Raw genomic sequence first — 25,640 nt, 5'->3', positions numbered from 1 at the left:
GCCCTTTCCCTGTGTTTATGAAATATGATCATGCCTGCCAGTCATGCTATTTCTCCCGTGAGTGTATACACTGCAGAACTGGAGAAAATTTGGCTGTAAACAGAACTGGGGCTGGTGTCTGCATCTGTTCTCTGTGCGTCACCCACGATGAGGTGTAAGGAGGAGGATGGAGATCTGATGCAGTCATGTAGTCATATAGTGATGCATCCGTGCGGTCATGTCGTCAGCGACGGTGCGTTTTGTCTTCAGCTGAACCCATGAACCGTGTGGCATCTCCCACCTTATGTGGCACCAATATGTCTTCATCTCACTTATTTAACACTAGCTTTTTCGTAAATGACAAGGTGGTGTACAGCGCAGAGGGGGCGCGGTGGCGCAGTGGGTTGGACTGAGTCCTGCTCTCCGGTGGGTCTGGGGTTCGAGTCCCACTTGGGGTGCCTTGTGATGGACTGGCGTCCTGTCCTGGGTGTGTCCCCTGCCCCTCCAGCCTTACGCCCTGTGTTGCCGGGTAGGCTCCGGTTCCCCGCGACCCCGTATGGGACAAGTGGTTCAGAAAGTGTGTGTGTGCGTGTGTGTGTGTGTGTGTGTACAGCGCATTGCAGTGAGCAGCGCTGGTGTAGCTCCACAAATGTTAAAATATTTGGGAGCAGGTACTCACTTTCCTTAGGATTTCTATATATATATATTTTTTTTTTTCTAAGTTGGTTATCATGGACAGGGAGCTGGGCTGTGTCCAGAATTCCCCATGATGCACCTGCCTTTGATAGAGAGACCATGTAAAGAGCTCCCAGCTTCTTATCCTGCCTCCTGGTCAATAAGTTAGAAACTCTGTAGACATCAAAGTTTTGAACTTTTTTATGTAACAGCCAAAAAAGGCAGCAGAATACCCTCCAGGTCCTACAGTGGTTCTGCCAACAGAAACAGATGCTCAGAGCACCTCCTCCTCTGTTTGAAACGCACAGCAGTGCTTGGTGTTGGTGTTATGAGTGTTATTTAGGAAGCCAGTGCAGGGTCGGGGTGTCGTTCAGAGAGCAGGATTGAGAGCCACCGTTGCTACCCTACACAGAGTTTTTCTGACACTGTGCGTATCGGAGGCTGTTTGACTGAATTGTATGATCACCCATCTCTTACAGTGCGTTTACAGAGTAATACAAGGGGCAAAAGACAATGATTGCCGTGGACACTTTCTGCTGTACCTCCTGTTGTAATGGTTCTAAAGAACAGACCAGAAACCACACGTGGCTGGTTGCAGGTTATTACATTTCCTTATTTATCTGATTCGTTTTTCCAACGTGATTTACACTGTTAAGCTACTTCCGCTGACTTACTTATTCACACAACAGTGTAATTTTTACTGTATTAATTCAGGGTAAGCACCTGGATCAAGGTTATAACAGCAGAGGGTGGGATTTGAACCCGAGTTCTTCGGGTCCAACGCGAGTGGGTCCAACCAGTTCACCCCTCTGTTGTCCCTTAGATGAGCAATTTTATTTATGATAGTGGGAAAGATCATTATTTTTATCGTCACGTCAATTCGAAGGATCTCCGTGGTGAAGTAGCGCAGTGCGTTGTCGGCACCGACATGTGCGGGGTCAGTCCGCGAGGATGTGTGAAGCGTGTCAAAGCAGGACGGGCAGAAAGCAAAAACACCTTATGAAATACCACTCCAATTTCACAGCAAGCTCATTTCATACTTGAACAATCCATCCAGCTTGTAGAAACTAATAGGTAGCCAGAGGATATTTTTAATGATGACCTGTAATTACCCTAAAGGTAGCGCATACATATATCAAATTTAGAAAGAAAAGAAAAAAAAGAAATGGTTGTAATTTTTAGTTAATGAGTGTCATGTTAAAGGACCCTGTCGTTGATAGATGATGGTAATAGAGGGATGAGCTTCATTGGGGGGGTTATGTCACATTGTCACTATTTTCAGCAACCTGTCCTTGTGAAGGTGGTCAGGCCCGACCTTGGTTGTGTCGCCGCCAGTTGTGCAGCTCAGGAGGCGTGTGGCCCCTTCTTCCATACCTTTTGGCCATGTGGCGCCGTTGCGTCTCACGCTCGCTACCTTAATTTCTCTTTGGGGTCTGGACCATTAACACTCTCCTAGTGACCTGTAATTGCAATACCCATCCCCTGACAGCCTCCTCCCACCGCTGTGGTATGCACTCTCTTTTTCTCTCTCTCTCTGCTCTGCAGCGGGTTGAACAAGCCCCGCCTCCTGAGTGGGGGCCTGTGAGTTTGCGAAATCCACAGATGGTGCTGCGTGTCACATAGCACTACTGTAGTAAGTCCTGAGCCAGGGAGAGGGAGGGAGAGAAAGAGAAAGAGAGAGAGAGAGAGAGAGAGAGGGAGAGAGAGAGAGAAAGAAAGCGCGAGTACGAGCGAGAGGCGCTGCTCCAGACCGCGGACTGAGCTGCAGACCGCGGACACGCCGGTGACCCGGCAACACCCAGGTCCACGCTCTCTGACGGCCCTGCACTCGCTCACCCTGCCTCGTCCGGGGAAGGCGGCCGGCACCCCGGCCGGGACTCCTCCCGCCGGTGGGTGCGTGTGGCGGGGGTGGGGGGGCAGGCGGCGTGGGACAGAAGTTTCCTGTCACAAGGCGCGTGGCTCCGAGAAGACGGCATCGCCAGAGGGGGCCCCGCGTGCCACCATGAGCAGTTGCCGCAAGAGGTGCAAGAGGGAGATTCTGAAGTTGGCCCAGTACCTCTTCCGCCTCCTCATGGGCACGCTCAGCACAGGTAAAGTTTGCGGCTGTTGCTCACATGTGCTGTTGGCTCTGGGGTTGCTACGCTGCCCAAGTTCACGGCCCCCCGGGGGGTCAGAGAGGAGTGTGGCGGTGTGTTGTTTGCCTCTGTGTCCGAGTGAAGAAAGGCAGAACTCGCTGGCGGCAGCGGGGCTGAGCCTCGTGGAGACTGTTATTGTTGGAGCTGCAGATGCGCAAGCCCCTTGCCCCCCCCCGCCACTGGTTCCTCAAACCCCCCCCCCCCCCCCCCCCCCCCCCCCCGAGTAAACAGCACGTGTCATGAACAGACAGTCTCAGGTTATATCTGTGTGTGTGTATGGGATACCTGATTCTGCACTGCAGGTTAGATGGACTATTAATGTTTTGGCTCTCAGAAACAAGCACAAGTGGGTAGGATCGATTATTAGAATTTCTGTGTTGGAAACTTTATGCTGTTTTCTGATGTTTAACTTTTACATTCATTATTTATTGGACACCTTTGTCCAAGGCGAATTGCAGTGTGAGGTTTGTACTCTGAGCTTCTTACAGTGATTTATCCATTTATATGGTTGGATAAATTTTTATTCTTATCGAATTTTACTTATGAGTTCTGGGTAAGTATCTTGATCAAGGGTACTACGTGGGGAAGGCGATTTGAACCCAGGACTTTGGATTGCAAGGAAGTGGAAGCATAACTGTAACACAGGATTCAACATAAAAACTCTGTATGGAGGCAGCAGGTGGCGACGTTGTTAGAGCTGTAGCCTTGCACTCAAATGATCCACTAGCTCCTGCTGTAGTACCCTTGATGAAGGTTCTTACCTTGAAGTGATGCGTGAATCAGTCTAAAGACCTTCTAAGTGTATATATTTAAATGCTATTTTAAGGTTTAAGGTGAGGAGCTAATCTTAACTGCGGTAAAACTTGTTCTTCTCAGACAGCACGGCTTTATGTCTGACACAGGACCCGCGCTGTGTGAACACCCTGCCCCGTGATAGTGCTCAGCAGCAGAAGAAGCCCTGGCTTCTGCTGGACCTCCCTAATATCACCCACATAACCAGCGCTGGGATTTGGTGTAAGGCAGAATTCGCCGATTGCATGGACCACGTTCCCTCTGCGTGGCGGATCGTGTGAGTTTTCCGTTGAGACGGAGGTGTTGGATTAGACAAAATATTGCAGAAGAAACACTGCGTTTTACACAAGTGTGGTGAAGTAGCAGTACATGATCAGACAAAGGAGTAACTGTTTGGGTTGCCTCTTGAGATGGAAGGATGGATGGATAGATTATAGGTGGTTAGATGATGGATCTGTAGATTATGGATGGATGGATGGATGGATGGATGGATGGATGGATGGATGGATGGAAAGATATATGGTTGGAAGGATGGATAGATATATGGATGGAAGGGTGGGTGGATGGATGGATGGAAGGATGGGTGGGTGGATGGATGGGCGATGGAGGATAGATTAGTGATACATAGATGATAGGTTCTCTAGACGGCTGGATGAACATTATAGAGCTTTGCTGAATCCCAGAGGAAATTGCACAATGCAACGCAGAGAACACAGCGGTGGCAGGAGACGCTTTGCACGCAACGCAGGCCGAGCGGGCCCGCTCTACCAGCGCTTAATATATTAACATACTGTAAATCCGAAGAAGTGACTATTAACGGACAAGTTGTCCGGGGTGGTGCAGTGTCTGTGCTCTTAGTGCATTTGCTTGAAGATCAGTGGTGTGAAATGCGTGCAGAGAAATGTGTAAAATGAAAGCTTTTGGCCACAGTGTGATGCACCGCCTGCGTGAAAGTGTGTGTTTTGCCCTCTGTGTGGAAGAGCGTGTCCCTGGTTTCCTGTGCCAGCACACTTTGCTGCTAAATCCTTGTTTTTATTTTGCCTTTGCACGATGCACACAGAACATCTACAAAGAGGCGGCCCCAGAAATGGCCCGGAAAAATGCTTCATCATTCCGCTCGAGTGCACGGTTCTGTAATTGATGGGGAAACCGTGCTGTTTTGAGACGTTTTTCCGCGGCGACGTGTTGGTAGGCAGATGCTAGAAGGCTGACTGCTCACATCTTCAGAGCGTGGGTTATCGGTTAATGAGACCTGCGTGCTGGAGGGTGCCGCCTCACCACAGTAAAGATGGGCCTTTGAGACCGACTGCCCACGCTTGCGACGTCCTCCTGTCAGATCGCCGTGTGACCTGTGACACTGGGCCACCGGAGGCGGTCGCAGAGACCTCAGTGGGGTTCGTGCCCATAGTGCGATGTGCTTCTGCAGATGGGATGGTGGCAGATGAAATCGGCCCCGATTGCCGTGATCTTGCGGAGAAGCACCGTTTAAGGGCTCATCACATCCATGAGCACCCAGAAGTGGGAGCGCGGCGCTGCCCGCTGAACCCCATTTCCATACAAACTGTTGACTCCTGGGCTGCATTTTCTCGCAGCTCCTCGTCGAACTCGCCGTATCTCTGCAACGTGTTTTTTTCCCATCATTACGTAACAGGATTTCCATTTCTCAGTTCTCTCTGTGACATTTTACATGCACAAATACGAGAAGCCTGGCAGCATCGGAAAACACTCATTTTGGTAAACCTTTTTTTTTTTTTAAAAAAAAAAAGGTGCAGAAGTTCTTTTACTGTCTGCTGTAGCGACGGTTGTTTCGTTGCTTCTGATATTGAGTTTGGCCAGTTTTTGATGAACATTAGTAGCTCAGAGGGGGTGCGGTGGCGCAGTGGGTTGGACCACAGTCCTGCTCTCCGGTGGGTCTGGGGTTCGAGTCCCGCTTGGGGTGCCTTGCGGTGGATTGGCGTCCCGTCCTGGGTGTGTCCCCTCCCCCTCCGGCCTTACGCCCTGTGTTGCCCGGTAGGCTCCGGTTCCCCGCGACCCCGTATGGGACGAGCGGTTCTGCAAATGTGTGTGTGTGTGTGTAGTAGCTCAGACTGATCAAAATACACTGCTTGTTTATAAGTCCATGCCTCTGGTCGCTCAGCAATTACCACATCTGTATTTGTGTCTTTCCATGTGTGTTTTGGATACGTGCAACGATGAGCCTGGTTGCTGAGGTCAGGTGTAAAGTACCAGTGTAATACGGTATGTTTAGTGAGCCACAGTATTTACAGTACTGTCAACTTGGATATGATCCTGTACGTAGAGCTGAGGGCACACACCTCGCTGCTGCTGATGATGTTGGGAATCGAGTTCATTTGCTTTGGTTCGTCTTATTCCTGGTTTATTCTGCAGTGGTAAAGCCAAAGTAGACCAAAGGCTTGACATCATAATAGCAGGTACCCACTAACTTGTAAAACATAATTGTCCCATAATGTGTAATACGCCCTTTGACAGAGCTCCGTAATTGGGTAATTAATAATAGTGTTGATGTGTGGGCTGCAGTATAAATAACAGAAACGAATCCTGTATGTTTGCAGCCTCAATTTCCACTTCATATAGATCTTAATTTTTTAAAAATTGAAAAAAAAAATTCCATGTACCTTGGTTTGATTTGACTTATAATTTAACTCTGTGCACTCTTTTTTTTTTTAGATGGCACATGGATGAAAACACAAGATGTACTGTGCCTTTAAAAAGCTTTGCCTATGTTGACACTGGATGGTAAACCTTGATGCAGGAAAAAAAAAAAAAAAAATGAAAATCTCCGTTTGTGGTAATAAAATTCTTGCAGGCAATAAGGCAGGGCTGTGCAACGTGCAGTCCTGAGAGCTGCCTGCAGTCCGCCGTTTCTTTTAATGCAGTTGCCAAGAACATTTGCAAAATTAACATAGACCTTACCCTCTACAAATTTTGAAAATTCTATTGAATCATGTGATAATGCGATTAGACACGCAGTTGAACCCAAACTGCACTTAATTAAAATAACCTGAAGGAATTTTTCAGTTTAGATCTTTCAGATACATTATGTCTCTTACTAGGATTTCTTTACATGTGCGGTTCTCCATCCAGTTCACAATAATGATCGTGGCCCTCAGCCAGAAAAGTTTGGACCCCTGTAATACGTAGTATGGACATGTGAAGGCATGTAAATGAGCTGGAGAGATCTTGGGCGAAGTGGATCCGGAAAAGGTGAGGTTTCACACCCTTCTTGAATATAGACAGAGTTTCCGCAGTTCCGAGTGTCAGGGGAAGGTCATTCCACCACAATGGACCCAGAACCGAGAACCTCCGAGCTTTACCTTTCGTGTGCGGGACCACCAAGCGAGATGAACGAAGGGGTCTGGCTGGGGCGTGGCGGTTGATTAAGTCTTGCAAATAGCTGGGAGCAGTTCAATGTACAAACTGTTTTTTAAAGGAATCAGTTCATATGTGGATCGCAGTTTCTGTATCACATTTTAAATTTGTCTCCCTTGTGTCCACTGTGCCTGTAAAACATCATGGCTTTGCAACTTGTAGCCCTCGGTAAAGGAGCAGGGCTACACAGTGTAGGTATTCCTCGCTGAGACGGCATCGTGGACTGCGATCAGAACCGACGCGTCGTCTTCACCCCCAAACGCAGCCGCGGAAATGTGTTCGAGGAGGATGCTGCTGCCACGCAGCATCCTAAGAGTGGCTGATTTATTCTCCTGCTTTAGAGAGAGCTTTCACTTTTTGCGTAGGTGGGGCCTGATTACTGTCCTGGTGGTAATTCTCGCCGATACCGGAATATTTCCGTCTTTAGGCTTCCAGCCTCCGCCAGCACACTGCGGTCAACATGCAGCATGCTCTCAGACCCGTGATCAGGCTGATACCTTTTACCTGGCAGCCCATCCATCAGTATTAAAACGCTCTGCAGTGTTACGGTTTCATTACTACTTACTGAGATAATTGGCACCGGTGGCAATGAACTTTGCTCAGTCTATTTCATCATGGTTAAATTTATTCATTTATCAGACACTTTTATCCAAACTGACGTACAACTCGGAGGAAACCAAAGTGCATGAACGACGCATGAAAAGCTTTAGACGCAGACACGGGATTGTTGATGTACAGCTCGTTTGTCTGACGTCACCATGTTGCTGGTTCACATCCCTCTTGTCGCTGCCTATAGGCGTTACATTCAAATAGCAAATACATAGATAATCATGGCAGATGGTGCTGAGCTTGTTTATGGAGCTACCAGTGTCAGAAGTGGGTCCAAAAGAGATGGGTTCGAGACCCATCTTGAATGCTGGGAGGGATACAGCAGCTCTGAGGGGCGGAGGGTGGTCGTTGTACCACAGTGGGACCAGAACCAATAACTTACTAACTTTTGATTTATGAGTGTGCCCAGCGAGTGGCTGGAGGTGACTGCGATGCACTTGCTGTGCTGTAGGGAGTGATCAGTTTATGGTTCAGCTTAGTGGCAGGCAACATTTGTCTTGTAAGAAAATATTTTGTGTATCTGTAAACATAACCCCTCCCAACAGTTTGGAGGGGATTGAAAAAGTTTTCCATTGATTTTAAGCAAATTAATCCTTTTAATATAAAGTCTGACAACTCTGGAAACAAATGGTACAGCTGAGAACGATTCCTGGCGCGTCGAGAAGGTCTCCGAACTGAAAGTGTCACTTTTCATGATTATTTTTTGCCCTGTTCTCCCTCACTCTTTCGGCAAGACCTGAAGACCTGTAAACTGAGCCCAGTCTGAACCAGGGTTGCTTAGTCCACCATCAGGGTTCCTGTATTTAATTCTCCTTGCTTGGTCTGAATGTCTGAATGGACCAGGATCTCAGCGTAACTCCTATATCTTGTGTAAGACACATATAAAGTTCTAGATTTCATCCTTGTCGAAGTGGATCTTTTGAAATTAATAATGAACTTAAGTACTATTTATTTATAATATATTGGTGTGTGTGTGCACACATATTGGATTGCACAGCAAGAAGTGTTGCAGTCTCGCAGCACCTGGGTGGTGCAAGAGGACATGGGTTTAATCCCCCTTAAGTCTGTCTGGAGTTTTCATGTTCACCTCCTGTCTGCATAGGGTTCCTCCAGGTGCTCTGGTTTCCTCCCATAGTCCAAAGATATGCTGTTCAGGTGGATTGGTGACTGTAAAATTACCAGTAATGTGTGTGTGTGTATATGTGTCTGTGTGAGTGACAAAGAGAGTGTGTTCCACTGATTTATGGATGAGTGATCCATTATAAGTAGTGTATCTAGCAGTGTAAGTCACCTTGGTGAATAATGTGTGCAGATAATACCAGACATTGTTCATTGGAAGTCACTTTGAAGAACTAAATGAATCCTGAATGAATGACATGTGTGTATAACATTTATCATGCAGCTGGGACCAGTAGTCTGTTAATAACTTGTTTTGTTTGTAACTCAAAAGTGCTTTTACCTTTAAGTCACAATCAGTAAAACAATAGTATAGACATGCCTTGATTTATTTATGAGTTATTTTCTGGGGGGCGTGTGGTGGGTGTGGCCAGTGCCCGCTGTGTGGCAGGTCTGGGGTTTGAGCCCTGCTTCGGGTGCCTTGCGACGGATTGGCGTCCTGTCCGTGGCGTGTGTCCCCCCCCGGGGCAACCACTAGGGACAAGCGGTTATAGGCATCGGTTGGTTGGTTATTTTCTGTAAAATTTTAAATATAGCTGTAAATTAGATAAAAACAATATGTGAGAAAACTTGAAAAATGTCTTAACTTGAGGGGTATTATTATTATTATTATTATTACACCCTCTTTGTCTAACTGAAGTGTTATTGCATTGTGGCTGTACTTTAGTATAATGCAGTTTAATTGTTTTTTTGATTTCTGTTGTAATTATTCCAAAGTACTCAGTGGTTTTCATTTTTTTTTTTACCACCCCTACAGGTTTATCAGTGCAGCTCTGGGCAAATAGGAATAAAGCTTCTTTTTTTTCCATAATTCAGCGTTCAGAGCTGCAGCCTGGGGGACATGTTCACTGTTATCACTGCGGTTAAACGTGGTAATACGACTCCGGCAAGTTATCCTGTTGTGAGCAGGCCTGGATGTTCGGAGAGGAGCTCACGCTGGAGGACTTTGCTGACACTTGGCTTTATATGTCGATCTCCAGCTCACCTCCCGTCGGTCCTTCGGCGGCGATGATGTTCGCTCTTACTGGGGGAACTCGGGCATCAGCTTCGCTGCAGGCTGCAGAAACGCGTGTAGTGATGGGGGCAGCGTCTGGGCTAGGTAGTCACTTGTTCTCACCTGTACAAAAACGCCGTGAAACTAAAGGGGGGTGCCGTGCTGGATGACAGATGGACAGGTGTCCTGGGAGGGGCTCTTTAATATTAATGTGCATGATTTGATCTCGTGAGTGAGTTTCTGAAGTGGCGTTTTGTTTGAGTGTCTCAGGGCGACGTCTGTCGTCACGGCTGCGGGAGCATTTGAGTAGTTATAGAAGAATCCCGTGACCCTCCTGTGGCAACCCCACCTTCATTTTCCTCGCACAAGCCCAAGGCAAATGAGACAGGTGTGACGTCTAGTCACGGATCACCGGGTCGAAGAGGTGACCCCCATCCCTGCTCTGTTCGCTACCGTGTCCCTGCAATTTAAAGGGGCCCACCTGCGGTGTCTGCCCTGTGACTGTTCCACAGGTGCCCTCATATGCCTCTGAGATCCAAACGCTTGCTCCTGCAGGCCTGATGGCTACACATCTGTATGTGTGCGTTACAAACGCGACATCTGGATCTGCAAAGTTTCCCCGGGAGAATTTGACAATTTGCAAGTCGTAATTTCTTTTTGAGTGAGAAGATGCTCTTCAGCGTTTTGCACGGATAGGCACAGCCCTGTTAGGAATTCGGCTCTCAGACTGAACGCACGCACACACACACACACACACACACACACACACACACACGGACACACCTTTAACAAAAGCCTAATCCTCCGCAGTCCGGGTCCGGGGGTGTGTTAGCATGCACTGTACCACGTGCTGGACCACAGCTTTACCGGGGCGCTTGCAGTCACTGCTCCCGGGGTATCCGTGCATCGATCCCGTTGGCATGTTCGTATTCAACACGTGCTTCAGTAATGTGTTGTTTAAGGGTTGTGCATTTCATTCCCGTCGACTCATTTTCCTTGGGGACTTTCGCTGAACCAGCTGCGTGTATTTCACACATATAACTAGTACAGTGAGATGTATGGCAATCTCCCTGGCTGTGTAAGAGTAAAGAGCTGTATATAAGAAATTGCAAATAGAGTATTGGAAATTGAATGAACTTTGCTTTTCCACTGAGAATACACTTGCTGGTCAGTTTACACACAGCTGGGTCCAGATATCTTTTCATGACTCGTTTCATTTGTCACTTTTACCACAAATAGCCACAATAAATAAAATCCCCAATAATGCAGACGCCGTCTTATGTTTTCTCTAGTTAGGTTCTGCAGAAAATGTGGTCGGCTATAGTTAGAAAAAATACTGACTTCATAGTGTGATTTTTCCTTAAACTATAAGGTACATCAAAAGCTAAAATGAAAATTAAGCTGTCTCCACAAACTCGTATTTGGTGCCGATTGTTGACCCGTTGATCCGGTAAATATCCGTAACGTTCCTCATCATCCTATCGATCACTCGGTCATTCGCAATATGAGGAGCCACACTCACGAGGAAGTACACCAGTGTGTGTTTCTGTCCAGTACTCCTTCTCTTGCGCTGATGCTCCGTTGACTTATTTTTGCCCATTTATTGAGCCTCGCAAGCCTTCAAACCTCAGTTTGAATCCAAATCCTGTCAGTTTGAATACTCCAGGGGCTCATGTTAAATACTCCTTTTCATGAAATCAATTATTAATTTAAAATGGAATGAATAATTATGCTGTAATGAGCATGCTATAAAAGTTCCCCTTCAGGACTGAGCAAAGTGATTATATATTCGTCTCTTGAGGGAACTGAGCTGTATTTTCTGTACATTTACACACATCTCTCCAGGACTTCCATTTACATGCCGGCTGAGAAAATTAAATTTTTTTAAAAAATAAAATCTTATTTTTTCTCGGAAGCAAATGCACTTTTATGAGTAAAGCATAGTTCTGGGGAAATGGGCTTGTGTTGGAATTGCACAGGAGGCTGTGTATGTATTTGTTGGTGGGCTTTGTTTCGCGTCCCGCTCGCTCACTGGGCCCTGCACCGATTAGTGCCTTTAACAAGTGCCATCACTTTTCTCATTTGCTCTAATGTTTACAAATGAGGGTGATGCTGGAGTAGAACACAAGAGTGTATTTTTAGAAACGTCCGTGGATGGATGTCTCCGTTGACCGCCTGAGCAAGGGCACTTTGAGGCCCCGGGGTGGAATAAAACTGAGGACCCGTAACTCTGCGCTGGGCAGTTTTATGTGCTGCTGGCGCCTGACTTCATTATCAGGTAACTGTGTTCTAGGGTAGAAGACATGGAGCCCAAACCAAAGTGCATCAGTTACAGAAGACAAGGTGAAAGATCCCGTTTAGATGATCCACGGTGTGCCGCGTGATTTTCGTTGCTCTTTTTCCGCTCTGGTTTTATGGCTTCTTTCCAAGCTCCAGTGATCCTGTCTCCAAAAGCCAGAGTTTCGTTCTGACTCTCCATCAAACCAACATCCTCCTCGTAAACGTATGTAACTCTGGAAGGCGCTTGCGACTGCATCCCGCGCGGCCTTGCCTTTGTGCCCGAAATGGACCTGGCGGCCCAACAATTCATGGCGGAACATAAAATGTTCTTTTCATGCCTGGTTACTTCCCAATTACAAAGATTAAAGTCTCCTTTTGTTCTGTTCAAAGAGGAGGATCGATACGCTGTGTCGCGGAAGGGATATGAATGACGCCCGAGTCCATTTCTGCAGACCGCCTTCCTGCGGCAGATCATGGATTGTTTGTGTGTCAAATGCTGTGCCGTGAGGAGGATTCGCTGATAACATTTACTGAAGAGGTGTTATCAGGGCCAGATTTTGGTGTCCTTGGCGCTTTCCCTCCGAAATGTGCAAAACGACGGGCTGGATGAATTATGTCGATTAATGTGACGCACTTTAAATTATTTTAAAGCCAAACCACATGATTGATGGAGAAAAAATTTTAGGAAATACTTAGAAACTCCAGAGTTACGTTTTTAAAGTCATTTTAAAGTTTTAGTTGCATTAAATTTCTCACATTTTTTTTCCCTGTTTTTCCTTGTTTGTTTTCCTTTACGTTTTTTTGCCCCCTTTTTCATCATCCTTAAAAATGTTTAAGCCCTAGGCACTGCTCCCATGGTACCTGATGGAAAATCAAGCACTGGGTGTCATAGATAGCTTTGCTCTAACTGGATGTTCCACCAGGGTCCCAGTCATCGGTTGTCCACCTATCAGTGGTCAAGCATGAGTGTGTAAAGTTAGCAGCCCGTCTGGCAGGGCGCCCCATTGAAGTTCTCGCCTCTGGGCTCCAAGACGTTGTTGACGCCTGAGCCTGATGCAGAAATGGAAATGACTAATTAGGTTCAGTTTGGAGGGGAAATGTCCATCTGTGATGTCTGTTACTTTGGCTTCAAAGAAATGACTAATGCATCTTGTATTCGAGTGTATTTCGTAGGGTTCGTAAACTAGGCCGTTGTATTTTAGTGTTAGAACTTCAAATCAGTTGAACAGAACATAATTAAATTGAAGCACTGCAACATTTAATGTGGAAGTGCTAAGGTCTTTCCACCTGCTTCAGTTATGGAGATCTTCTCATAAGATTGTCATATATTATGTCTTCCCAACAGCGATAAAAACCACGTTTCTTATATCGAACTGGCTTTTTATGAACACATTAGTCCTTTCTGCGTTTCAAAGAGGCCTGTCCCGAAAATGTGAACATTATGTACAGTTAGGCTCTTATCAGAGCGTCTCGTATGTGGGCCGAGGTGTTTTATCTTGAAGTAAATTGCGATGTGAATGAGGGAACTGCTCATCTGTATGCGATGAAAATGCACGAGGATCACCATGCTATGTAGTTACCTCTCTGTGCATTTTTTTTCCTCCTTTTGTCAGGTGGTTGTTATGCGAAACGTATAAGGGGCGAAATTTTAATGTCAAACAGAGTTCTGTGGTGTAGTGAGGAATCCTGGATCCCCTGAAAGAATGTTGCTCAACCCCTCCCCTGGATAAAATAATTACTATTGCAATTTTTGTTGTCCCTCTCCAGGTGTGGACCCGTAGAATCATAACCACCATTCAACCCTCTAGCAATGGCTCTGGTCATAGGACACCATTGTTTGAGTGTCCATGTGGGTCTCATCTTCTCACTGTGTCACTGTTAACCTAGTTTTTCTTGGATTAACAGGTAGCTGTAGTGGGTAACTTGAAGGTTGTTGGTTCAACCTCCATTCTGCCCTACTGCTGTAGCACCACTGTGCAAGGTACTTAACCTGAATTGGTGCAGTAAAATACCCTGATATATGAGGGATGAAAGTGTAATCTAAGCAAAAATATCAGTAATGTTAATAAATTTATACCTAACCTCCTAGGTATGTTGAAGGACCCACACACACACACGCTGTCCGAAACCACTTGTCCCGATCGGGGTTGCGGTGAACCAGAGCCTAACCAGGCAACACAGGGCGTAAGGCTAGAGGAGGAGAGGACACACAACGGACGGGATGCCAGTCTGTCACAAGGCACCCCAAGCAGGACTCGAACCCCAGACCCACCAGAGAGCAGGACCCAGCCAAACCCACTGCACCACGGTGTTGAAGGACCCATGTTTTTAGAAATTTTCACTCATATTTTAAATTTGTTTTTTATTCTTTGTAGATATTCTGTGCACGCTGAATGAACCAGAATGTCAAAAATTCCATCAAATGAAGATGTTATGGTTTTAAATTAATTTTTTATTTTTTTTTTAATCTATGTTGTTTATTTGTAGATTGTTCTTCCTAAGTGTCGGATACAGGCAGAATTAACAAAGATTTAAGACATTGAATCTTTACATGTAAGTGTTTTATATTTGCTATGCCTTCTTTCTGTTCTTTTCTGTCATTGAAATAATAACAATAATAATAATGATGATGATGATGATGATGATGATGATAAAAACATTTTGTTTCAGAGAAGAAATAACAAAACTTCTAAGTTGAGATCTGTCTGAAAAATGTGTTGTGGCGGAGAGGGTGGGGGTGCTGTGTGTTCTCTGGCCCTGTCGTGTGTTACGTAGACTTGCTTCCTTTGAACTGCGTGAACATTTCTGTTGCTGCTATGAACAAAACATCCTGTTTGATTATTTATCTTTCAGTAGCTGCATCTGCACTAGCTTCTGGAGTTTTCTAACATGTCATTTTATCAACCGTTAGAAACGTGCGAACCGAGTCCTTGGGTGCCTCAAAGACCTTTCAGACTCTTTCAACGCGGAGAATCGCAGCTGGGAGACGCGGTGGAGTCATTATGAGCTGGAAGCACACTGCGTGTCTGTCTTCTCCAATAGCTCTCTGTTGTGCCGAATTCATGTCATATTTGCATTTTTTTTTTTTTTTTGCACTTATCTGTTGTTCTTGCTCAGCAGACTCTTTTATCAAAACTTACACAGCTTGCAGTTTTATGTGGTACAAAAGTAGTCCTGTCCTGGGACTTGCTTACAAGCCCATTTTCTTCACCGCTGTGCCTCCTACCGCACCCCCAGCCCCTGTTTGTTTAGCCCGTGTTGGTAGGGGGCACCTGTGCTTTGTTCCCCAGCCACCCCCTGCAAACTGCCACCAGGACGATGAAGAAACAAGACCATCCCCATGGATCTATGCCAAGAGCCCAAGGACCTGCAGCTCAGGTGGATTTGCTCCCTGTCTGTTTGTCTGTCTGTCTCTCATCTCTCTCTCTATCCTGCACGTTGAGTTTTGTGCCAGTAGTGCTGTCCATCACGTGCTGCCCTGTACCAGCCACCTCCACCTGGTTCTTACGTAAAACGCTCTTGAGTTTCTTAATTAAAGAAAAAGCCTCACAATTAGCCCTTGGCCGCTCAAGAGTGCCACGCGCACTCCAATGGCCCGCTGCAGCGGCTACAATTAAATGCCAAGTGCCGGCCCACTTGATCCGCCCGCTGTGTTGAAGAGTTCTGTGGAGTGCCGTCCCAGCCCTGCTTCCCACTAGGGAATTGAATGAAGTGTGTAAGTGACCGACACGTGACTCGCGTTGGTGGCATGGTGAGTCAACCAGCAGCCAATGAGACAGACAGTGGCTGCTTGTGTAACCGGGTTTGGAACCTGCGATATACTGTAAGACAACCTTGAAATGTGCAGCCAGGTATTTTGTTGGATTTGAACTGATTCTTGAAGGAGCACCCTCACGCTTCTGAGATCCAGTCCGTTACACTCCCGCGCTTCCCCGGCCGGTCGCGAGCAGTGAGATCCTCGTCTCCGAAGCTGCTGCATTTAATTTGTTTCCTATAACTGCTGTATGGTGCAGTGGACAGAGATGTCCGATATCAGAATCGCACGTCCTGAAGGCCCAACAAGGGAGACCGGCTGTACAGAGGTATCTTATGTAAAGACAGGCTGATATTTGATAGCTATTTCTAGCGAAAGTGTTCGGTGTCCTGTTCAGACCTTGAAGCAACAGCAGCTTTAAATATTCCAATGCTGATGCCCCCTGCATCTGTATTTATGTGCTTATTCCTGCTTTAAACCGTAGTCTCGTCCACCCGTGCTTGTGCTGCTTACTGCAGCATTTGGTACTTTTGGCAGCAAATGGAGTGTTAAATTTGCAGAAAACGGGGTGGGAAACCGAGCGCCGAGGACGAAACCTTGGAATTCTAGACAAGAGAAAATGTATGAGCTGTTAGTAAAGAGGAATAGAGGAAGCCGTCAGTAAAGAGGCAATGGACGCGCCGTTGCTAAAGAGGAAACGGACAAGTCTGTTGGTCTGTTTTATTTTGCGGTTTCAAATGGAAATCAGATTGCAAGGGTTTATACATGTATAAACACACACAGACACACACACACACACACACATTGTCTTAACCGCTTCTCCCATTCAGGGTCGCGGGGAGCCGGAGCCGAACCCGGCAACACAGGGCGTAAGGGGACACACCCAGGACGGGACACCGGTCTATCGCAAGGCACCCCAAGCGGGACTCAATGTTTAACGGTGTTGTAAAATATCACCATGAACTCAAGCAAGTCCAGTTGCCTTTGTTTAGCTTTATTTTTAGATATCACCATGAACTTGCAGATTAAGCAACAGTGTACGTGTAGAAAAACGCCAACAATGGCAAGTTCACGTTCGGCTGCTGTAGGAGTTTTCACGCTCCGGCGTCAGGTCCTCTTATCTTATTGTACTCAAGGATTAATGGAACATATTTCTCTGTGGGAACCTTTCTGCCTCCATCCAGCAATGTGAATTATCATACCTTCACCTGCACGTTAATGACCAAGGCCATTAACATGTGACAAATGGCTTACTTTGCTAAGAAAGCCTAATTCAGCAGTGAAAAAGCTGCAGCGCTGTGCGGCAATGTTAGAACTGTTCGGTTTAATGGTGTAGTAATACTTATTTTTATTTTCTGGGTCAATAGATATTAAATATCATCTGTTTTTCAAGGCAAAAATAAATTATGAGCAGAAGTCGGGCTGAAGCTCTGAACACGTGAAATGAATGTCGAAACATTGCCTTGTCACTGTGAATGGTGAGTCCCTCTATTGTACATTTGCTTATATATAGATTTCTGTTGAATATGAGGCTGTGTAATGTATAATACATGATATGTGTGTTACTCCATTGCATACAAGAGTGTATGTGAGTCACTTTATTATATACAGTAGAAGGTTTTATAATATTTATGTATTACGTTGTGTGTTTGAATTATAAATGTTGTGTGTTAGACCTCAGTTTTGCTGGGACATGAGTCAGAGGGAGTCATTATTTTTCTCCAACATACCGGTGACCCTTTGGCCCCATGTCCCATTCAGGACTGTGCACTGCGCACTGAAAATCCTTACGGGTTAATACATAGTCCGAGTCATCACAATGACCTCTTATGTGTCTCTTTCCAGAGCAATCAACGCAGATTTAAAGACCAATCCATGGCCGTAATTTCAGTTTAGCTAATGAGCGGAGCTCCAGTCGGTGAGCTCAGCGTTGACCTACGTTCTGAGAGAGCGATCACGACCGAAGCACCTGACATCATCTAGCTGTGTGTCCTCATCACGATGTACCAAAGACGTTTTGAGTTATTCTGACATGCACTCAAATTATTGTTTTGCTGCTTTTCAAAAACAAAACTGGCTTTTAATAATCAACGCATGGAAGGGTGGCACGGCCGGTGCCTCGCCGCTCCTTAGCTCTGCGTTTGGATGTGGGTTTGAACCCAGCTGCATCTGTGTGGGTTTCTTGCCAGAGCTCTGGTTTCCTTCCACAGTCCAAAGACATATGTGTTAGGTGGACTGGTGACTCTAAATTCCCTGTAGCGTGTGTGTCCGTGTATGCGTGTGTGTGTTTGCCCTGTGATGGACTGACATGCCATCCAGCATGTACCTTGCCTTATGGACTGTGGACAGTAGTTATCTTGTATTGGACAAGCTGTTAATGAATGAATAAAATGTCCTGTGTGTATTTGAAGAAGGTTGTTGTTTTTATTTTATTTCTTTTAAATTTTGGACACTATATTAATGTCTGATTTATTCAGTATGAATAGATAATTCAGTTTTATTTCATTTCACCACGCTGTCCAGCTGGTACAAGCCTCTCTGCCAGTCCTCCATAGTTTTGTCAACTTGGCTCCTCCCCACGGACCTGGTTTCTCTACAGTGTGGGTGACGTCAGTGCAAATCAAGGTGAAGCGTGAGCGGAGATGGCCTGGGAAGGCAGGTGGCGGGGGGCGCAGCACAGATGGCAGCCCCTGGGATCAACACGTTACCTGTCATAGCATGTAGCGTGACAGCCGGCATGGCGCGAAGAGCAGCCCGCTGCGTGGGACGTGTCGCTTGCTGTTAGCGACGTGGCACTGTGTCTGCGGTGCCCTGGTACGAATTGACTGCCGTCTCCTCCTCTTGCACTGCCCCACCCCTGTGTGTGGGGACCAGGGTTAGTGCTGTAAACACGCAGACTTGAAGGATGTAAAAAGTCCCTCTTCCCGAATTGATATCACTGCTGCGTTTTCTGATGTTACCACACATACCTGCCCCAAACGAGGAGGGTGTTGTATCTATGAAACGCTTTCATTTTCTCATTTCCCGAGGGGCATCAATTAGCACAACGATTAGAGCCAATCAACAACCAAAGGGCCTGGGTTCAAATCCCTGCTGCGGAACCTTTCACTGAAGTTTTGAACCTGAATGGAAAAATTCTCCTGCTGTATAAATGGATAAATCAGTGTAAGTAGCTTAGTGTACAAGCCTCACCCTGTAAGTTGCCTTGGAAAAAAAGTGGCAGATAATTTCTCTTTGGATTTGTAGCAGTACCAGCAGAGCACTCAAGGATAATTTTTTTCCCCCCCATTTTTTTAGCACCTGCTCCTATGTGAGATGACTGCTGAGATGCTGTAAGTTGTCTGCTTGGATGAGGCCATCAGAAGATGGTCCGGTCCGATCCCTGCGAGCAGAGGGACTTCTAGATGTTTTGTTCATTGCTCTTCAGCTTCATGCGGCTTTGCAGATTACAGGTATTTCACGTGCAGGTGTGCCGTAAGTAAAACACCCGGGGGCTGAGAGCGACAGGTAGATCCCACCTTCCTCCCTGAAACCTGAAGCCTGGATCACCTAGACTCTTAATTTCCCACACTGAGGCTGAGAGTTGTGGTTCTGGGCGTGCAGTAGGGTTTTGCGTGTGCCAGCGGCTTTTGCTGTAGATCCAGGGGTGACGCTACAAGAACGGACACGTTTCAGGAGAGTCTGGCTTATGCGGGAGGAATCGCAGATGGGGGTGTCCTCAGCACGCAGGATGAATAGTAGACAGAGGGAATCACTCACAGCATCCATAAAGCAGTAATCTTTAACTGTCTCAACTGCAAGTTGAACTCATAAATATGCATGGATTCTGGTGTTTCTAAATCGCTCCCTGATCACTCATAAGCGTGTTCGCATGGTGTTCAGCTGAATAGCAGTGGCTGAACTAAGTGCCGACTGTGAACGGACTGTTGGCTAAAATAAATTTTAATGGGCACAATGTAATAGCTATACATTAATGTCAGTCAACTTAGCAATTGGCTGTTTGAACGTGAAGGTTGAGCACCTTTTCGGTTTTCCCTGAGCGTTGTAGAAGTTTCCGAGTGCCGTTGAGTCCACGACAACACTCGCCGAACATTTACAGTTTATCGAGTCCTTCCAGAAAGTTGTGTCCTTAGTGTCCACTGTAAGTGAGATTGAGTCCATCCATCTAGTCGCTGCTCATCATCTTCTGTTTCGTACAACTTTTTTCCATCATCGCAGCCTTTGAGAGAATCCAACCTTCTCATGACGTGTCCAAAGTATGAAAACCTCGGTCTCATCACTGTTACTTCCAGTGACAGTTCTGCTTTGATTTGATCCAGCATCCGTTTGTGGCCCTGCGTGGCGTCCTGTAGGATCCTGTTCCAGTAAAAATGTGCATTTCCAGGTCAGACGGTTAATTCTGATTCATTGAAGATTTCCTCTGTGGGCATATGCCATGATCATCACATTATATTTTCAGACTCTGCCCACGGGCTTCCTCCCCGCCCGCAGCTGTGTGAGTCTTGAGCCGAGTGGCTGCGCCGAGTTCAGACGCTGGGCAGCACGGCCTCCGGCGAACCGCTGGCTCCGAACGAGTGGCGTGGAGGAGGCGCTCGAGACCGGTCCCGCTGATGGATCGTGTCATAATGGACTCTCCTGCTGCGCTTGTCCAAGCAAATGACCGTTTTTATCAGATGGATCTACAATCAAAACGGATTTCTGGCATTGATTGGACAGAATTTATATCTCGGGAGTTGGAGTAGTAGCCCTTGACACGAGATGCATGGACAGAAGTTAAAATCCACTTTATACCCCCAGAGCTACCACTGGGGAAATCCTGTAAGGCTGGGATCTGAGGTGTTCGCTGTCTTTCGTCCTTGGGGCTAGCAGTCACATCCGCTGTTCCTCGGCGACACATTTGTCCTGCTCCTCGACGCACCACGATTCAGGTTTTAGATTATATATTTATGTGAAAAAAGTGTTTTTTTTTGCCTTTGCACTGGTGTGCTTGGATAATTCAATTTGTATCGCCTGGATTCATTTCATCATGATTTCAATTTTCAAACAATGACACACACTCAATTTTCTCCCACCAATATGCATAATTCAAAGAGGCTTTTTCCCATTTTGTATTTTGAAAGCATTTGAATATGCTTCATGCCCAGTCTGGTTCTTGATTAAAGGCGCCATACAATTTCCCTCTGTCTCAAACATGCATGTTTGCAGCGTATGACTTTTGAACACGCCACGTTCCGTTCCACGTGTCAAGAGCCGGTTTTTGACGCGAGGGGCTGCGGCGCCACATGCCGCCCTGCCCCCTCCTGCTGCCTGAAAGGCATCGCACCCGACCCTCATGTTGAACCTTGCGGGTTGCCTTTTCGGGCTGAGCCCGGCCGGGTTACGTGGGCTGCCCGTCCACCAGGCCTGGCTCCAGGGCTAGGTCCCGGTGACCCTGTTCCGGGCAGGGTAAACGATATCTTGTTCCCATTAGCCATAGGGGTTTTTCGGGTCGTGTTAGTCTGGATCTTCACTCCAGACCTGGTCGCCATGGGAGACCCTACCAGGGGCATATTGCTCCCGACGATATAGCTCTGGAGATCCTTAGATCCCTTAAGCCCTTCCGTCACGACAAGGACCCGATCCAGGAAGGGTTGAACATGACACGTTTATGCAAACTGGTTTATCACCACTTTGGAGATAGGCTCTGCTTTTAGCCTGATGTTTTATTGTTATACTATTGAGTGTTGTGTCAACTGAGCATTCCTGTCCAGTAAGTGCACTGCCGCCTTTGTGCCACCTGTATATCTGTTACTGTGTTTGTGGCCCTGTGTCGCTTGTGTCGATGCTCCTCCGGGGCTATTTGAGGTGCAGGCCAGAATGCAGCCTTTACACCTGAGGAGGACACAGTGTTTCCTTGGCTCTCCATTGCTGTGTGAATAATTTAAACATGGGAATAAAGAAACCTGCTGATTATATGGTAAAATTAAACTAATTCAGAAGGTCAGGGGGACTTAAGCCAATGGCTGTTGCCAGGAAACAGGCTGCAGTCAGAGTTCATTACAGCTGATGAACCTCTTAATGGTTTTGGTTGATATCAGAAGGCTCCTGAAGGAACTGATGTCTGGTATAATCAGTGAGAGCACCAACATTTGCTTTTGGTCCCTTCGTTGGCTTACGGGTATGAGACAAATGGGGGGCTTGTGCACATATCTGGGAACAGTGTGTGAGCCAGTGCCCTTGAATATCAGTGTAAAGCTGGATCATACAGCCAGCATTGACATTGTCATCATCTGACATCATGAGATCATCTGGAGTGGTCAGCTTCAGAATACGTAAACTAAATAACAGTGTCAGCAGCAGTCGTTAGAACTATTACCTTCCAATCAATGGACCCAGGTTTGAATCCGATCTCCTGCTCCTGCTGATCCAAAACTAAATATTTCTTATTCTATAAAAGCCTTAATTGAGGTTCTTACAATGAACTGATGCAATAAAAATAACCCTGCTGTATAAACAGGTAAATCACTCTACCACTGTAACTTAATCACTCTGACACTGTAAATTACATTGGAGAGATGTGTTGGATAACTAAGGGTTAATAACTGCTCATGAATTGCGCATTTTACATTTTGCCAGTTAAATTGGATTTGCTGAAAACCTGATGACAGATGTGACGGTTGACCTCAGTGCGATGGCTACAGTAAATAAATGTATTGGGAGACTGGGTTCTAGTCCCCAAGGATGGAGAAAATCTGCCTGTGGCATAAACTGTATCCGGATTCTGTGCCAAAGTGACTGAAACAGTCTTTTCTTATAATGTATATGAGGGAAAACTAAATTATTGTTATTGATATATTGTTGATTTATATTCCCAGTTCCCCTAACAGAGTTACAGGAATAAAAGCCCAAACATTTGGATGTGTTTATGAGTTCTGCCAGGTCCCTGTGCACCATATGGAAAGTAATACTGGGAACTCATACTGTGTTACTGATGCAAATTGCAGCCGGATGCTGTTATTGAAACCTCGGTTCTGCTGTTGACAAAGTGAAGGGAGCTGCAGCTTGCAGGTCTGTGGTCTTTGGTCATTCTTATCTGGAGGTTGTTGGTTCAAGTCTCCAGCTGCAATGATCGCGGCTTCGCCCGAGCGGTGAAACGGCGTAAAAAGTATCGTGTTCGATGCTTCTGTAGGAGGGCACACGTGGTCTCTGGATGGCACCGCTGGCGCGTCCGTTGTCTGTCCGTTACGGACTCCAGCGGAGCATATTTACGAGCTCCAGATGAATCGCAAGCACATTTTTTCACTTTTATTGGGAAGCCAATACGGTGACTGAAGTGAAAGAACGACGGAGACGCCAAGAGCTACCCCACCCTATCCCTCTTTGTGAAAAATTGTGTTTTACAAGGAACTAAGATGACATTCTCGCCCTGACACCTATTTAGACCGCACTCACCTGTAAAGCATCGCTCAGCTCCGGTGCACGTTTAGACGTTTTTGAAAGGCGGCGAACGTCCCATTGATTCACACCTGCTCACCGGAGAGGAATCGCACCGAACACGCGAAGAAATGATCATCCCAAGCGGCGCCGTAAATCTGCACGGAGCTCGTGTGCCGCTGCCGAGTCATTTTTCTCACACCCTCAGATCTTGTCTCATGAATTACATCGGTGAGAATGTGACACGAGCAATGCGGGCTATGGATCTTCAAGCTCGGCCAAGACCACCCCCCCCCCCCACTTTCTTGAAATGCAAGGTGTCACTCGGGAAGGTACATCCTGTTTTCGGGCTCTGGGCCCTTTTCCTCCTCGCATCCCATCTTCTCTTGTGCACCTTTTCGGAATCCTGTGGGTGACAGGAAGGTTCCAAAGCAGCGGCTAATGAGTCACGATGTCAGCTGGACCTCGCTGACTTCAGGCACGACTGCGCACGCAGCTGCTTCTGCGGCGTCACTCCAGGGTGTTTGCCACACTGACATCATGAGCAGTTTTATGAATAAATGTTAAAAAACAGCAAATATTGTAAGAGCATTTAACATGTTCATACCACGTGGGGCTAATTCCATGTCTGTTCTCATGTTATTTGTGGGTGGCAGGGTGGCACAGCGAGTAACGCTGTCTCACACTGCCTGGGTGGTGTGAGAGAACATGAGTTTGATCCCTGCTCGGTCTTTGCGGAGTTTGTATGTTCTCCCTGTATCTCTGTGGGTTTTCTCTGGGTGCTCTGGTTTCCTCCCACAGTCCAAAGACATGCTGTTCAGGTTCCCCCATAGTGTGTGAGTGACAGAGAGAGTGTGTGTGTGTGTGTGTTCCACTGATGTATGGATGAGTGACCCAGTGTAAGTAATGTGTCTAGCAGTGTAAGTCACCACGGTGAATAAGGTGTGTGGGCTCATAAGACTACATAGTATCCATTGGAAGTCGCTTTGGAGAAAAGTGTCTGCTAAGTGAATAAATGTAAATGTTTTTTCTTCTAGGGGGTGCAGTGGCGCAGTGGGTTGGACCACAGTCCTGCTTTCCGGTGGGTCTGGGGTTCGAGTCCCGCTTGGGGTGCCTTGCGATGGACTGGTGTCCCATCCTGGGTATGTCCCCTCCCCCTCCGGCCTTACGCCCTGTGTCACCGGGTAGGCTCCGGTTCCCCGCGACCCCGTATGGGACAAGCGGTTCTGAAAATGTGTGTGTGTGTGTGTGTGTGTGTGTGTGTGTGTGTGTGTGTGTGTGTGTGTGTGTGTGTGTGTGTTTTTTCTTCTAGGATCTGGATGTTTCTCACTGATGGTGGACAGCTCTGCCTACACTGACATTAGTGCTGGAAAGGGCAACAAGTGGTGTACTGGTTAGAGGTGCTTTCGGTGCTCAAAGGAGCCAGGTTTGAATCCCACCTCTGGCTGTAGATCCCTTGAGCAAGCTACTTACTGTAAAATTACCCTGCTGGATAAATGGGTAAATAATTGTAAGCTTCTAGTAATTATAACCTTAACATTGTATGTTGCTTTGGAGAAAAGCATCAGATAAATGAATAAATGTAGTGGAACCAGTACTTTAAATTGTACTGTTCAAACGCGTTTCGGCCACATGCCTTCTTTAGTGTTAGTGTAAATCTTCCAAGGTGCGACATAAAAACAATATGCAGGCCATCTGACGGGCGACGGCATCACCGGACCAGCAGCTGAGAGAAATACAGACATAGTAATTGTACTGCAGTGGTATCCCCAGTAATATAAGGGTTATCAGGAAAAATCGAAACACACCATGAGACAAAGTAATGGAACAGAAAGGCAGGGACAATAATTGACAAGTGACGCGATAAAAATATTGATAAAAAGCCATCAATACACAAGATCCGTGGATGCAAACAGTGTAAGGACATGTGTAAGGTCATTGGGACCGCTGGGTGATATTGTGTTTAAAAGGTGAATATACCACATTTCCCACTGTAACAGATGTGTATTCTTGTCAGCCTCTCTTCCAGACAACTTTACTAGTTCAAGACCCATAAAACAGAGAACATTGACATCATGTCCCACCATGTTAAAATCTTCAGGTATTGTTGGAATCCTTTCGGCACCAATCTTGTTATTCCTTCATTTTTGACACTGAGTTGACACGCTTGCTGATAACGTGTACACACACACACACACACACACACACACACACACACACACACACACACACACACACACACACACACCATCTGAAACCGCTTGTCCCATACGGGGTCGCGGGGAACCGGAGCCTACCCGGCAACAGAGAGCGAAGGGACACACCCAGAACGGGACGCCAGTCCATCGTAAGGTACCCCAAGCGGGACTCGAACCCCAGACCCGCCGGAAAGCAGAACCCGGTCCAACCCACAGCTCCACCGCGCCCCCCTGCTGATAACTCC

At 46.7% G+C, this 25,640-nt stretch overlaps 1 protein-coding gene across 5 annotated transcripts in view; it reads left to right on the top strand.

The window, feature by feature from the left end:
* Nucleotides 1–25,640, top strand: part of kcnip4a (potassium voltage-gated channel interacting protein 4a) — a 123,429-nt gene that overhangs the window by 30,380 nt on the left and 67,409 nt on the right. Inside the window, exons 1-3 of one of the 5 annotated variants that reach the window (XM_018759619.2) lie at nt 18,252–18,598; nt 18,814–18,949; nt 19,082–19,236. The exons of 1 other annotated variant lie outside the window; for it this stretch is intronic. In XM_018759619.2, the coding sequence (XP_018615135.1) occupies nt 19,134–19,236 (103 nt within the window). In that variant the 5' untranslated portion in view covers nt 18,252–18,598; nt 18,814–18,949; nt 19,082–19,133. Of the gene's footprint in view, nt 1–2,263; nt 2,745–18,251; nt 18,950–18,987; nt 19,237–25,640 lie in introns of those variants that run through there. 3 more of the 5 variants (XM_029252073.1, XM_029252074.1, XM_018759620.2) reach the window with 3 other exon arrangements.

Source organism: Scleropages formosus, chromosome 5 (genome assembly GCF_900964775.1).
Source record: "Scleropages formosus chromosome 5, fSclFor1.1, whole genome shotgun sequence".
Taxonomy (NCBI): domain Eukaryota; kingdom Metazoa; phylum Chordata; class Actinopteri; order Osteoglossiformes; family Osteoglossidae; genus Scleropages; species Scleropages formosus.
This window is presented reverse-complemented; position numbering and strand designations above follow the sequence as displayed.